At 36.7% G+C, this 16383-nt stretch overlaps 1 protein-coding gene across 1 annotated transcript in view; it reads right to left on the reverse strand.

Annotated features, from left to right (window-relative positions):
- Positions 1-2663: 2663 nt before the first annotated feature.
- Positions 2664-16383, reverse strand: part of LOC150089202 (xibalbin-1-like) — a 92584-nt gene continuing 78864 nt past the window's right edge. Inside the window, exon 4 of the mRNA XM_090390370.1 lies at positions 2664-3480. Coding sequence (XP_090246496.1) covers positions 3342-3480 — 139 coding nt within the window. The 3' untranslated portion in view covers positions 2664-3341. The remainder of the gene's footprint in view (positions 3481-16383) is intronic.

Genomic DNA, 16383 nt, shown 5'->3' on the forward strand with positions numbered 1-16383 from the left:
CCGAATGTCATTGAAAATGCATTTCCTTCATTCCCATCTGGATTTCTTTCCTGAAAACTTAGCAGATGTCAGTGATGAACAAGGAGAGCGCTTCCACCTGGACGTATCTGCAATGGAAAAACGATACCAAGGTCGCTGGGACTCTGCCATGATGGGAGATTACTGTTGGTTCCTTAAGCGGGAAAGCAATCTGGAGTATAAAAGGAAATCATTGAGTGGGAAACATGTCCAAGTAACATATACTGTGTGTAATAATTACAACTATGCTGATAGTGTATAAAAACAAAGAATTTAAAAAATGCATATATCTTTTGATGCAGACGTGACAGAAGTAAGACTGATATTTCATAATCAGGACATTAATTTTGTTCAGAATAACCAACTTTCGTTCCAGAGGTATGACGGAAAAAACTTTTGTCGGGTAGTGCAGTTATTATTAATGATAATTCTGTCAGTAGCGAAATATTTCGAGCTACTGAAAAATACACAAATTAATGTACTGTTAGTGGAGTATGCTTCACGTTATACATAGTTATATATGCATAAAAAGCATCATTTTGCGACTCCGAGATGTTGCAAAATGATGCTTTTTATGCATATTAGTTTACTTATTCGAGATGTATGAACAGGGCGGCTGTTGTGTACAGATTCACAGTATGAAGTGTCTTAAAGTAATGTCTTTTATGGAAACTGCCGTTTGCTTTATGTTTATTTATTGTTTTTATTTTTAACTTAACTGAAATAAACACTTCTCCCAGAAACGGCAATGTATGTGAGGGTAAGTAAAATTAAATGCAACAAGGCATCATATCTTTAAGAGTATAAGAATCTATATAATATCGGCGTAAACATATCATAGACAACTTTTAAACAAAAAAACTAAGTTAGTAGTTTGAAGGGTATCATTTTATCTATATCTCATATTGGGCTCTTCCTTCACAACGAGTTGCCATGTACCTCCAATAAGTAACGCTTCACTAAAAGAGAAGACTATTGTTACTTATTCTCAGTGGGCACCACCACCACCCAGTCTTCTTTTTTAGTGAATCGTTATTTATGCGTGGTAGTGCAATACATGGCAACTCGTTGTGAAGGAAGAGCACAATATGAGATACAGATAAAATGATGCCCTTCAAACTTCTAACGTAGATTTTTTGTTAAGAGTTGTCTATGGTGTGTTTACGCCAATATTATATAGTAAAATGATGTACATCTTACTTACATGAATAAATTACATCTTCGTTGAACTTATAGTAAAACGTAATGTGAACTAACTGATAAAAAATAATAAAAAGTTAACAGTTTGTCATCACTGGAACCACATCACATTTCAAATTAGCACATGGATTGGAGGAGTAGGCGGGACATCGGACAGGTAGAAAAGAGAAACAACTTGGTAGAACGGGTTGGTACGAAGGAATACGTACATTTCTTGAATAACTACATTTCTATAATACTTGTCTTTCCTGACAACCAGTGCCCATCTTGTGAAAGAATTCAGCAGTATTCTCGGGGACATTTTTTAGGCCCTTTGAAGTCATTTTAGTCAGGTTGCTTGGGATTCGATAGGCGAGTTATTACATCGGGGTGTTCTATGAGGACCTGAAAGAGGGCTTGACAGCATTCCTTTCATGCTAGGGACTTCAGTCCTGTGCGAGAGTAGCTTAACGAGAGTGACAATGTTTGTTTTGATCAGATGAAACTGCCAACGAATCCATCCTGAGGAAATGTGCTTTCCTAGAATGTGAGAGCAGCCTAACTAGAGCGATAAGGCTGGTTTTGATCAGATGAAACTGCTCAAGAGTCCATCCCACGAAAATGCAAAGAACACTCCTGTAGATGGTAAAAGGCTTTCCCAAATGTCTTTGATCCACCTCAGAATCCAGAACTCGACGTAAGGCAGTTCTAAGCTATTACTGTGCAGTAGGTGGTCCAAAGGACCGAAGTATGGCGGGGGCCACTGGGGACACGCACCTTGATGGTTTTGTGATTTCTCTTTTCACAATAAATAAAAACTAAGTACGATCTGCAGAAGCGTGTGTTTAAGGGGCTGGTTTCAGTTTGCAGGAATCAAAACAAGAGTACCTTAGTAGAAAACTCCATTACAGCTGCAATTGAAAATACCTTCAATAGATTCTTTCCATTGGTCTATAGGATTTGAATCCGAATTTTTCCAATGAGTGAGAAGCAAAGAAGCAATTATACTGCCAAGCACAAATGGATGCTACTTCGTTGTTTGATTTTCTAAGAACTGTTGGAGATTATTGAAACTGATCTTTTCGTTTCCGGAAGTTAATCTGATTTGCGGGTTGTGCGCGACTTTGTTTACAGATTTAAAGAGAAACTGTTTTAGTTCTTGATGACGAATATTTTTTATTTGTATTCGTGTTTTTACATTTGTTCTCTTTACTTTTGAGTATCATTGTATATGAAATCTAAAAATTTCACTGTTGAGATGTCTATTGTTTTCTTAAGCACATTAGGTTGGAAATCCAATTACATGTATTCTTGATTCCCTCATCATTGTTTCTTGAAACTGCATTCATGGATGTGTTTTTCATACATACGGACATAAATGAGAACGAACAGCACTTGGAAGCACATTAACATTTATTATTTTCTCTGAGCGGAGAAAAAATATTGTTTATTTATTACACTTTATAACGATATTACATCAATTCTGCTGACACTACTGATAAACAGTCTTTCCCAAATTCACTGGATGAAACAGGGTTGCTATATACCATTTCATTTTAACATGTATTACAGCGGTTCAAATGTACACTTCCGGCACAATAACTATGGAAACAAATAAATTAAAAACACTGAAACGTTCAGTAACATTTCTGTTAAACATGAACTGTAAGATAACCGATGATAAATTCTGTTATAAATGAAACATATATGCGAATAAAGTAGAAAGGAATTGGTGCCTTCTTACAAATAGCTAAAAGAGGAGAAGAAGAAAGAAGTATCTCAGCATAGCTACATTCATTTAAACTAGCCGTTGCACTGTTCCGTGGTAATGTGATCGCCTTCACATTTTGTTACTTTGATATTTTATCTGCGTTTGAATAGTGGGATACCTATGGATACCTATTATAGAAATTATTGGCAATGAAATGGTTGCCATCAAAATATATCTTTGATCTTGTTTTGCCGCTAGAAGAATAGCAGTATCCAAAATAAAGCTTGTACGCTATGGATTTGCGCTAAATATCACTTGGTTTTACCATAAGCCACAGTTTCCTGAAGCTGTATGTACGGCACAGAGATAAGCATTTTAAAACATTTGTACTTTGCTGACATCACGAAATATTTCCAGAGGTTCAGTGCAATTTTCATTTTCCCCATCGCTGAAAGAGCCCCGCTCGCTGGCATCGACAGTTTGTACCCCATAGGTTGCAACGGCAAGAGGAATTGAAGCAACAGTCATTAGGTCGATGATCACAGCTTCCCCCTCTTCTTATGCAGCTTCTTCTGTGAATCGGAAAAAAAGAAAAAAGAACATTAAATTAAATCCAATTAAAATAACAAGAATAAATTATTATTATGTTTCTTAAAATACATGTATTTCCTTTTCTTAAGTATCTTTTGGATCATAAACAAAATTGGTTATTTGTATGGTAAAGAACAAGACCATTAGTGTTTTATTTGACAAAATATTTTTTCATAAGCAAGGCCTATCGAGAGGAAGGCGGTGGCATGGTCTACGACAACTACATTTGGCCTGGGCTTCAAATAGTTTTTGTCACTACGAGTAGTTAGTGTATTTGCAAAGAAAACGCTAGAAAAGCTTTTGTTAAATAAAAAAATGCATTCAAAATTTGTTTCATTTTGCTTCGTTTTCATCTATTTTTATTTTTTTATTATGATTAACGACCTCAAAACTTGAAAATAGCCCGCCTTCTCCAGACATCTGCGTGCCTGGTTAATGTAAATTGAAATGAATAAATAATAATTATTAGATTTAGGTGAGACGCTGTTAGATGTCACGGCTGCCTCCACCAGTGCTAGACATTTAGTAATGTTGTCTTTTAATTTCTTATGCTCTTAAAACATCAATTATATTTAATCCTGATAATCGTCAGTACAAGCTTCGCTCGTTGTGGGTATAAGATGTAATTTTCTGTTTGACACTCATCGATATGTTAAACTTAGCTCTCGATTAGCGTACCAGCTGTTATGACTTCTTAAGACTAAATCTCAAGCAGCATACTGTTTAAAAGTGGTTACGTCATTCAAGTAATAAGTTTACTTTTATTGACTAGTTGGATCATGATCAAGTATTAAATATGGTTTCACTTATTTGTACTATAATGTAAAAATAATTACGATGAGAATGCTGCTCTGTGTTTTAAAGAGCAATCATTTTTCTATAAAACAAACTACTGTTTGGTATTTACCATTTTCTTTCATTTGAAGGCTACATATAAGTACACAAAAAGGCCTAAAGGGAGAGCAGCAGGATCAAGAAAATCTTAACACCGACATCATTTTTTGTTTCGTGAAAATAAATATGATTTCTGTCTTGCTTATGTGAAATGTATAGTTCAAATTCAGTGGAAGCTTCTCCTAAGCTCATTCGAATGCGAACCAAACACGAACACAATGACATTATTACAGATAATAAATGCTTGGAGCTATTATTATCGCCGATTATCTCTGAGATCAGTTAACCACCTCAAAGTGCAGCTCTCACCTAGTCTATATCGCTTTCATGAGTCAAATTTCAAGTGATTTTTCACTTATTCTTGTTCTGTCAGAACGTCTGTAGCTTTAAATACAAACTAGATATCTTATTTAACTTACCTTTTACAATTGACCATCAAATTTTCCTCTCAGAAAGGGGTCATGTGAATCCATTAAATGTTAAGAGAATAAATAAGAGGAATTCTCACTATTCATTAAAAAGGAATCTTTTATATTAAAACGATGGGAACTTGAAAACACGGTGACTATCGTGGTTAAATTTCCGTTCAGTTCAATAAACATTATACGTAGGTTTACTGGCTGGTTTACTTTGTCTTTCCTTTCTTACTTGACCGCTGTTTTTACTGGTTTGTCATTGTGGCGGATAGCGATGGCAGTTGGAAATATCCGTCTCAACCCACCCTCCAGCACTTCCCTTTACTTCCAAAGTCCAAAAAGAATTCAAAATTTTAAATTGCAGTTTTGTTGTGCATACCCTCAACATTAGTTACCTTTCTGGACAGATTGTTTTTTAACGGGTCATTTTAAAATCTTTTAACCTCTCTAGAGATAAATGTTTCAACTCTGACCATAATCCCTTCAAGCTATCTGTCGAACTTCAAGTAACTTCTGTCGAACTTCAAGTAACTTCTGTCAAACTTCAAAAATAGTTTGGATTCCAAATCAGCCCCCAGTGAAACGTCCTGTGTGTTTTCTTTCCAAGATACATTAATCAGGAATTATCTCGTGATATTTTTATTCCTTTATTTATACTGATTCACTCTCTCTCCTCATTATCGATAAGCGCACTGTTCTGGCTAATTGACCACGTTTCATTGCCGTCCAAAATATACTTTCTTACTAGCGTATCAAAACCATGGCAGAAATCTAACATAACAGCATTATTTAAATGAAAACAGGATACTGATTATAATACTAAAGAAAAGATATAGATATCTCTCTCTATCTAACCCGAATCTTCGCACCTTTTTCAATTCGTACTATTAGTTCACACTCTCCCTATATATATATATTTATATATCTTGTTCAAATTTTCAATCGTTAATAAAATACTTTTTATTCATCCACTAAAGTTCAAATACATTTTTTTAAAACTTATAGTGGATGACACTTGATGTTAATACAGTTTCTTCAAATATTAATTCATTAATTAAATTTAATTAATTAATTTTAGTTTTATATGGGAGAAAAAAAAATTCTCTTATATAAGATATTTAGCAGGATATAAATTTAGGAATAAAATTGAAATCAACAGGCAGTAGCTCAATCGGTAAAATGCAAGGATTTCAGTATTTTTCACGTGAAGGTGAAGAATGCGAGTTCAATTCTTACGAAAATCAATAAATTTTTGAAGTCGAAAGTTCGTTGTTGACCTAAGTAGGAACTGACTTTAAATTTTTTTTTTATATTACTTGTATTGATTGAGGAAAACTTGATCGGTAATTGAAGTACATGCGTTGTTAAAGTCGGTTGAGTAATCAGTTCTGGGAGAATTTCTGTACTGGTACCGATATTCTTTATTGACATGATACTGCCCTCCCATTTTACCCATCCGTTCGTTCCAAATACCTGTCCAGTTCAGCCTTAAATTTATTTAGGCTATCAACTTCCACAACAAAGGATGGAAGTCTGTTCCACCAACCCGCTGGCTAAAGGCAAACTTCCGCACATCTGTCTTTCCTCAATTTGAATTTATGCCCTCTCAGAAAATTATTCTGAGCAAGAGAAGAATTCCATCAGCATTGAGCATTCTCAAACCATTCAAGGCTTTATACACCTCAATCAGATCACCTCGCAGGTGCCTCATCTCCAGACACTGTAATTTGCAAAATTTAAGGCTTTCTTCGTAAGAGCAACCCTTTGTTCCATTTGTAATTTGCAAAATTTAAGCCTTTTTTCGTAAGAGCAACCCTTTGTTCCATTCACTAATCTTGTTGTCCTTCTCTGTACTCGTTCCAACAGCTCTACATTCTTCTTAAAATGAGGCCTCCAGACCTGTATACAGTACTCAAGGTGTGGCCTGACCATTGCCTTATACAAGGAGATAATCACCTCCTTATCCCTGCTAGAAAAATTCCTGTATATCATTGACAAGACACCATGAGCTACTCTTGCAGACCGTCTGCACTGCTCAGAAAACTTCATATCTGCCTGCAAAATTACCTCCAGGTCCTTTTCGTTCACTACCACTGTCAGAGTAGTACCACAGAGTTGATACTCACTCTGGGATTGCTGCTTCCCATATGTAGTACTTTACATTTGTAAATGTTAAACTTCATTTGCTACCTCTCAGCCCATCTGCTCAACATTTCTAGATCCTGTTGCAGCAGCGTACTGTCAGTAGTGCCCTTAACAACCATGCCAACCTTCGTATCGTCTGCAAACTTGGACATTAAGTTTGATATACCATCATCATCAATATCATTTATAAATACAGAAAACAACAATGGTCCCAATACTGAACCCTGAGTGACTGCACTAATAACATTAGTCCACGAAGAGCAGTGTCCATTGATTACCAATCTCTGTCTTCTCCCACTCAACCATCCCTTTATCCATAGCAGCAATTTGCCTCCAATGCCACACTACTGCAATTTGTGCAGCAGTCTTCCATGTGCAACAGTATCAAAAGCCTTTCTAAGATCCAAATATATGATATCAAAGTTATTCCCTGCATCCAGTTCCTTTGTGACCACATCATAGTATCCAGTCAAATTGGTCAGGCAAGACTTTCCCTTAACAAAACCATGCTGTGTCCAAGCTATAACTGAAGTCTTGTCTAGATGATCCTGCAGTGCTTCTTTAACCAGTGCCTCCATTAATTTTTCTCGAACAGAAGTTAAACTAACAGGTCTATAATTGCTTGTGTCGCCCTTTGATCCTCCTTTCTGAATTGGGGTCACATTTGCACATCTCCTGAGTCCAAAGAAGCTCTCATAATTATGGCTAAGGGTTTGCTTACTTCCTTTGCTGCCTCCTTTAATATACCAGGATAGATCCCGTCCACCCCGAGTGCCTTTTTTATGTTTATCTTCAACAATTTCTCCTCCACTTTCCTCTCAGTTATTACAAAATCATTTAGCTCACTGCTAGAGTTTAACTGCTCATGGGTGAATGTAGATGCAAAATACTCATTTAGTTTGCTAGCCACCTGAGCAGGAGCATCAGCATTACAACCATCAATATCCAGTGGACCAATCTGATTCATCTCGTTCCTTCTAGAGTTTATATAGGTAAAGAACTCTTTGTTGTTTTTATTTGCATCCTTTGCTAAGGATTTCTCATAATCGGCCTTTGCCTGCCTAATCTCTTTGTGACTTCGTTACAGACCAGCTTATATCCATTACAGGCTTCAATGTCACCCATTAATTTATATGTATCCTATGCATTTTTCTTCTCTGCCATATGTCTCATTAGTTCATCTGACATCCATTTAGACCTAAACCTTGAACAATATTTCTTAGTTGGTATGTAAAGCCTAGTAGCTTCCAAGATAAGTTCTTTGAATGCTTGCCATTTTGAATTTGCTGTTGATAACATCATCAGTTGGTCCCACCGTATTGAATTTAAATACTGTCTCAGACCACCTTAGTCGCCTTTACGAAAGCAAAAACCCTTCCCTTTACTTTACCCCTGATGGTAGTTACCTCTTTGAGTAAATCCCACTTCAGCACACTGTGATCACTTTCACCCAGTGGTTACTTTAGCTGCAAATTCTTAATGCATGAAGAATCACTACCGATAATCAGATCAAGAGTATTACTTCCTCTAGTTGCTTCCCGAACATGCTGATGTAGAAAACAATAGTGTGGGAGTGAGCAACCCACAAAATCCAGTCAATATCTGGGAAACTAAAATCCCCCATTATAAGACTCTCTGATTTACTGGCCCACTCTATTTCCCTGTACAGTTCCTTATTATACTCATCAGAGTCATTAGGCCTATAACACACTCCTAGTCTCAATTTTGATCTCCCAATGCTTATATCACACCAAACTGACTCGACACTGCACTGTTCAGCGATGTCGACTGACTTCACTTCCTTGTATTTTATGTTTCTTAACTAATAGCAAAACCCCTCCTCCCTTCCTATCCTGTCTATTCTTCCGGTACACAGTGTACTCCCCAAATTCCAGTTCGGCATTCCTTATATCTGTGTGACACCACGTCTCTGATATCCCAACAATATCTGCCTTTGATGTTTCGAGCAATACCTCAAATTCATCAATTTTATTTACCAAACTCAAATAGCATTGGTGTATACGCAAGTATACATGCACCTGTTCCTATTCTTAGCTAACTTAATACAACCCATATGTTTACTTGTACTGCAATGAATCCCAGCAGTCTCTGAAATACCCTGCATCTTGTTTTTCTGGCTGCTGCTCATTCCAATAGAAGCAGTGCTGGAATCAATTTGACCTCTGCCAGTGGCTACCCGTTAATCTATTAGTCGATGTATCTCCCCCAAGCTAGCAGTTTTCCAACCCACCTAACACTGCCTCGATAGCATCAGCAAATATTCTTGCACCCTTTCTATTTAAGGGTATCCCATCCCTGTAGAAGCAGTCTCTCCTGTTAACAAACACAGACCGCGCTGAGCAAAATTCTACTCCGTGAGCCTTGCACAATCTCTCCAGGGCCGAATTGTGATTGACAAGGCCGTCATCATGTACTTCCTCCTGTCGTGTCTGGGCAGAATTGCAGACACTTTCAAATTCAACCCTAATTCACGGCTTTTTTTCAACAGTGACCTGTTCTTGTTAAGTAATTCTGCCGGTCTCCTACTCATAATATCAATTGTGCCAACGTGTACAACAATATCAAATGTTGAAGTGTTTTACCAAACACTTCAACATTTTGGAGTTCTGTCGTGAAGATGCTGTACCTACCCACAAAAACTTAATAAATGCACGCAGCTCCTCGCGGGACTAAGTTACAGTCTGGTAGCTATTTTAAACTATCACATAGTGAAGTTATATAAAAATGACAAACATAAATATAGCTATAATAGTAAAATCACTTCCATATTGTCGTAGATTTCCTTTCTTTTATTTCTGAATCTTCCTTTGACAGATACTTTTTTAGCTTTAGGCAAATCGATTGGACTTCGTTAAATCAATTTCTGTACAATCTTGACTGGATTTAAATCCATAATTTTGAATAGATCGATCATTACGTTGATTATCTGTACTTAATCCTCCATTCTGTAATTTCTGAGTTCGTTCTCATCAAATTTTCTTCCGCTAATCGTAGTAACTTCCCTCACTGGATATCGAACAAATTTGTGTATTTAATTCGTCGCAAAAATTATCTCCACAAAAGTATTTAAAACTCAAAACTAACTTTAGTTACTTTTCCTTTTTCTTCCCTTAGACGCCATGTTAAGAGAATTACTAAATCTCAATATTCTCATTATCTTCACTCAGTTGAAGCCGAACTTACTCGGAATTCGAGACCACAAACGGCTATCGAGATCTTATAGAATTCCTATGCCAATTAATGATTCAAATATTTCTAACAATTGTCCTCTTGGTATTGCTAATATTTTTGCTACGCACTTTTCGAAACTTTGTTCTTCCGAACAGCGATGTTCTATTCCCTGTTATCCCTTTGAATATAATAGTAATGACAGTTTTGATACATTAGTTCTCACTACTGACGACGTCCAGTCAGCCATTTCTCCGCTTAAAGATTTCACTTCTCCTGGTCCCGATACCCTCCATGCTCTTTTCTTCAAGAAAAGTAGTTCGTCTTTAGTCCAGTTCTTACAAATCTCTTCAATTACTGTCTTCTTCATGACTATTACCCTTAATCGTTCAAAGAGGCTTATATCATCCCGATTTATAAAAAACATGTGATAAAATGTAAGCCTAATAACTACCGACTTGATAACTATTACTAATACTGGATACAATTGCGAAAATTTTTGAACTCCTACTTTATAAATATATATCTTAATTCCTATCTTCATCCTTTTATCCATAATCATCAGTATGATTTTCTTCCCAGGAAATCAGCTTTTTAAAATGTTGCCCTGTTTTCTCATTTCCTACAAACTAATTTGGACAAAGGAAATCAAATTGATTCGATTTTCCTTGATATTTCACATGCATTTGACCGCATCTATCTTTTGCTGTTCAAGCTGCCATCTTATGGTCTACGATCCCCTTTACTAGATTTGCTTGATTTATTGCTTAGAAATTGTAAACTATCCGTAATAATTGATGGTACTTCAACTCCGTTTACTGTTTCGCAAAGTGTTGTTCCTCAAGACTCACCATTGAGTCTGCTCTTCTTTATTGTTTATACTAATGATCTGTCAACCTTATTTCAGTCCGTTAATGTTGAGTGGAAACTCTATGCAGATGATATTAAACTTTACAAAGTTATTTGTTCTTCAACTGACAGCGATGAACTCCAGTCCTGTCTCGATTCCCTCTCACTTTGGCATAATAAAAATAACTTGTTTCTAAACCCGTTAAAATGTAAATTATATCGCTTTCGCTCGAATCGTGTAGTTAGACCCTCCGTCCTTACTGATTATTATATTGGAAACTCTTTTATTGCAAGTACTGATACGTTCAAGGATTTAGGTGTCCTATTTCGATCTGACCATCCCTCTTCCCACGTTGATTACGTAATATATCACACTTCTAAACTTCTTTGATTAATCAAGGGTGCTTCCTTTGTTTTCAAGAGTGACAAAGTTATAATTCTTCTCTACAAGCAGCTTATACTTCCCATTTTTGATTATTGTGATATTACCTGGTCCCCACAACAGGAATATCTTTCTCACAGACTTGAGAAAATTCAAATTAAATTCATTAAATTCTTGTGCTATCGAAATCACATTGCCTTTCATCATGGAAATTATAGAGCTCTTTGTGGTCGCTTCAGAATCATATTTCTTCACTCTAGACGACAACTCCATGGGTCTCTTTTTGTCCACAATATCATAAACTCTGTTATCGATTCTCCATCTCTTCTTGAACAAATACCTTTCGCTATACCCCGTTTGAATTCTCGTTATAAAATTGATTTCTCACTGCCTGTTCCGCGTACTCATCACTTACTTGGTAGTCCTCTGTTTTGTTTCCTTCAGGTAATGAATAACTACAATATTGATAGAATATTGAAGTAAATAAATAAATACTTAATTTATTACTTCAAAGATAGAATCAAGCCTTTTACGGCTAGGATATCTGCAACGGCTGCCACAGAGAAGTGGTCAGCGCAAGGGTACAGAATTACACGCCCTCGAGTGACTGTGGTTCACTCGAGCGCATGTGCTGTTTGCATATATCTGGCGAACTGTCCTGACCTTACATGTTGTCATCCCGGAGTATATAAAGAATTAATTATATTTTAAAAAATGATTACGTTAGATGGTGTTAAGCGTCTGCGCAATTAAGGGTACGAGGAGTCGGTACATAGTATCTTTTTTCCGTAGTCTTTGATATCTTGCTGAAGCCTTCAGCCAATTTTATTTGTGTTCATACGGTAGCAGAAACATTTTAATTGGGAAAAAAAAAAAAAAAAAAAAAACAGCTCATTGATGGTATTTTTGTCTCCATTCGCAGGATTAGTCTTTTATGGCCACGTCTTTCTAATCCAATGATCGGCTTTTGCGCTGCCGTTCCATTTGCACACAAAGAAAGCATTTTGTGTAATCTGATTTGTCCAGCAAGTATGGTTATTAATACTACCTTAAAATCACCACAAACTGTCCACTCACAATCACAACAATTCACTCTTTATAAGGAGAATTTCAGACTGTCGTAAGTTTTCTTTAATTGCGTTATTAGGCTAGTAATAGAGGATGCCATGTTCTTGTTTTGTATTGCTGAATTTCTTTAAGTTCGTCTTCTGTTTGCCATTGACGAATCTCTCTCTGTCTATTTCCATTGAGCATACGTAGCACCCAGTACATTGGTAATTAATTACCTGTACTGGGTGCTACGTACTACACAAAAGACGCCTCCTTGGAATTAGGAGGGAATGAATTGTTTGTTCCTGTACCTGTGCCAAGAATATGAAAATGTGCCGGACAAGACGAAGTAACTCCGCCATGGCGTAAAAACAGCCCATAAAGGTTCCTTCCGTCTTAGAAGATTCGAACTCACGTCTTTTCCAGACAGTGTGGGAGGGTGGTGATTATAACCCCTATGCGTCCCGCAAGGGCAGGTACCGAGGGTATCTTTCCGTTTTATTTTAAGAGAACATGTACTTCTGTGTTCCATATGCCCAAGCCATCTGCATATAATCACTTTCTTACCTTTCTTTCGTGACATTTTAAGAAATAGTTAAAAGTAATTAAAAAAATTGCTATTTATAATAAAACTTAGCAAACAGTAAAACCGTAGTATATCTTAATTAAAAAAAATGTATCAAGCCACCTACAGCCAAACTATGACCACATGATAGAGTTTCTGACTCCGTCACTAGAAGGCGGATTTGTACTACAGCTAGGCTTCGCATAACGCGAGTTTGATTAACGCGATTTTCAGTTAACGCTAATTGAAAAAATTATACCACTTTACACTTTACACGATGCAAATTTCCAGTTAACCCGATCTTTTTTTTTTTTTTTTTTTTATGCGATAGTTGAAAAAGATTCGAATCGCGCGTTAAGCTTACCGCGAGTCGGACGGGCAATAAACCAACGTTTGCCTGTTGCCCGCCTCGGTATGTTCCATCAACCATCGGAAGAAGACGTGTTACTTTTTGTCTCCTGCTAATAAAGTCAATAAAGTCACTTGCATAAAAATTCAAATTTTTAAATGAGCCAGATGAAAATGTTACCGCGAAGGAGATAACGGTAAAAGAACTAGATGAAATCTTTCGTATCGCAGAGAACCTCAAACAAAAGGTGGTGAGGTTCTCTGCGATATTTATTTCGCCAGCGCCCAGAGAAGATTGTTGTCGGCTATCGAAAATTGATTGATGAAAAGAGAAAGTCAACACTGTTCAAATATTTCTGCAACAGTCATTTCTTCATTGTGTATTTTATGTCAGAGGTTCCCAAACTTTCTCGGTTGACGGCACCCTTAGTATCTCAGTAATTTTTTCAAGGCGCACCCAGACCAAAAGAAATACCCAACAGTTTTGTCTAGTAGTTAGGTTCAAACGACTTAATAAAGAAATGTTGAAACTGTGAACTACCTCGAGCTAGTAGTTCGCGCGGTGTCCGACAGATGTCGAGTATCGCTGTGTTTCCCTCGAAAATTTAAAATATTCCGCGGCGCACAGTTTGGAAACCGTGTTTTATGCAATAAACATTTAATTCCATAATTATTTTCATTATCTTTTACATTGTATACTGTTAAAAAGCTATTTAAAAGGTGTTTTTAAAATTCTTTATGGTCATTCCAGAAGGTCAAGGACCAATTATAATTTTTCCTATTGATTATGATATTCGATTAAGGCGTTTCCGTTTTGTGCGATGCCCTCGCGGGACGAATTAATCGCGTTAATCGAGGCTAGCCTGTATATAGACCTTTAATATTTTTGCGATTGCGTGTCTGTTATCAAGAACATGCATCTTTTAAAGACCTTGGAAACATAACCATTAAAATAAATTTTGTCAGTAAACAAAACTGCCAAGTTATATTCTCCTGAAGAGGATAGGTGGTTTTCAACCGGGGTGCCGTAACAACATTCCAGGGGTGCCACGTAATTTGGGTTTAAGTTACTTAAACTTATTATTATTTTTTAATTTATATGTTTATTTAATTATAAAAAGGTGTACAGTTTCTTTTTAATTTTGTGGTGATCTATAATTGATATTTACTTAGTACCTCTATATAAAGAATAAAATTATAAACTATATATATATATATATAATTTGTATTACGAAATGTAATTTTTATAATTATATTATTGTAATAACTATCATATAACATATATTTTTTAATTACACACACACACACACACACACACACACACACACACACACACACACACACACACACACACACACACACACACACACACACACACACACACACAGAATCGGATCTAACGGGCAGAAAATAGAGTAGGGGTGCCGCAAAATAAAATAAATTACTTAGGGTGCCATTATTAAAAAAAGGTTGAAAACCACTGCTATAGCAGCTTAAATCCACATAATTCATAGTTCTGGCAGTACAGCATATTGCGGAGAGCAGACTCAGCCTCCCGACACACATAACTTACTTTCAGTAAGTTTGCGCAGTTCATGCTTTCCACAATGCCGCAACCTCAACTTAAAGTTGAATGATTTTACTTGGAATAAAAATTTAAACGTCCTTTTTCTGGATCTTTCCAATGTAATTACCATATTTTATAATAGTTCTTGTTTAGTGGTCTTACTCCCAATACCTCTATGGAAACGTTTCGCTTAGTCGAATGGCAAACTTCAGGCAAACTCTCAGCAAATCTGCTGGGAGTTTGCCAGCAGTTACTTGCAGGTCATTAGTTGATGCGGTTCAACGTGCGATGGTTATACTTAGACGAGCAAATTGTTGGGCAGAACATATGAGCATTTCTGATAGTTGCTGCATTCGCTACCTTCAACAAATAAAAATTTTCACTCTAAGGGTTCCCCCGAGCCGAAGGTCAGGGAGAACACCGAGTGTTCCCCCTGACCCTCGCCCAAAACCGATTTACACAGCCAGAGAATAAAAAATGCCCATAAAATTTCCTTTCATCTTTGAGAGAATTCGAATCCACGTCTTTTCCACACGGAATGGGTGAAAGGTGAACGTAGGAGGCAGATAGGGAGGTCTTCGATCTTGAAGTAATTTTTAAGTTATATTGCTAATCTGGAGTCTGTCCACCTTGTAAAGTCTTGTGTCAGGTTGGTTTTAAAAAGAGGGTGACTTCGTGAGTAATTTTTAAGTTATATCGCTTTTATTTGTCTGAGAGATAAGCTTGCTTGGTCAGAAGGATGATAATAACCTCTTTGATTCTTAGTTCCAGTTTAATTTTGAGATTGTTATGGAGTTTTATTCTGCACATGAAGAATGGAAAGTCGAGTTTTCGGTTGAGCCATCTAAAGGTCCATTAATCTGTAGAGTTCGGTTACGCCACTGGGTCTTTACGAGACCCAGTGGCATAGCAGACTCTCGTCCGAGTGCAAAATGTAATTATTCTATGGGTATAAGAATATGGCGTCCTTTGACTTAAAGAGGTCCTGGTGTGTTGCAGCACTTCGGTACATGTACGCTACGCCTCCGATATCCGACCAAATTTCAGTCATACGTTGGAATATGGTAGATACAGTGTTGGATATGGTGATTTCACTGCTATTTATGAATGCTATGTTTAACGACCCAACACAGTTTTCGGATTTTGTGTGTTCCATGAGTGCAATGTTAGCTTAAGCTTAGGTTTTTATCAAGGATGCTGCGTAGCCTAAATCTTTATATGTTTGACGTTTGGTACCGGCCTCTCACGAATCAAAAAATATAACTACTTTGGCTTCTTTTGAAAGATGTTAGATTCACTTATCAACGTTGACATAGTGGTAGTAGTGGTAGTAGTAGTAGTAGTAGTAGTAGTGGCATGTGATGCAAGAAAGCAAATGTATGAGCTTATGCAGCATCAGCCAACAAAAAAAAAAAAAAAAAAAAAAAATCACACCATTCCCTCCAAATGCCTGTCCAGTTCCTCCTTAAATTTATTCAA

The sequence above is a fragment of the Mastigoproctus giganteus genome, chromosome 2, assembly GCF_048544385.1.
Source record: "Mastigoproctus giganteus isolate SK-2022 chromosome 2, ASM4854438v1, whole genome shotgun sequence".
Lineage (NCBI taxonomy): Eukaryota > Metazoa > Arthropoda > Arachnida > Uropygi > Thelyphonidae > Mastigoproctus > Mastigoproctus giganteus.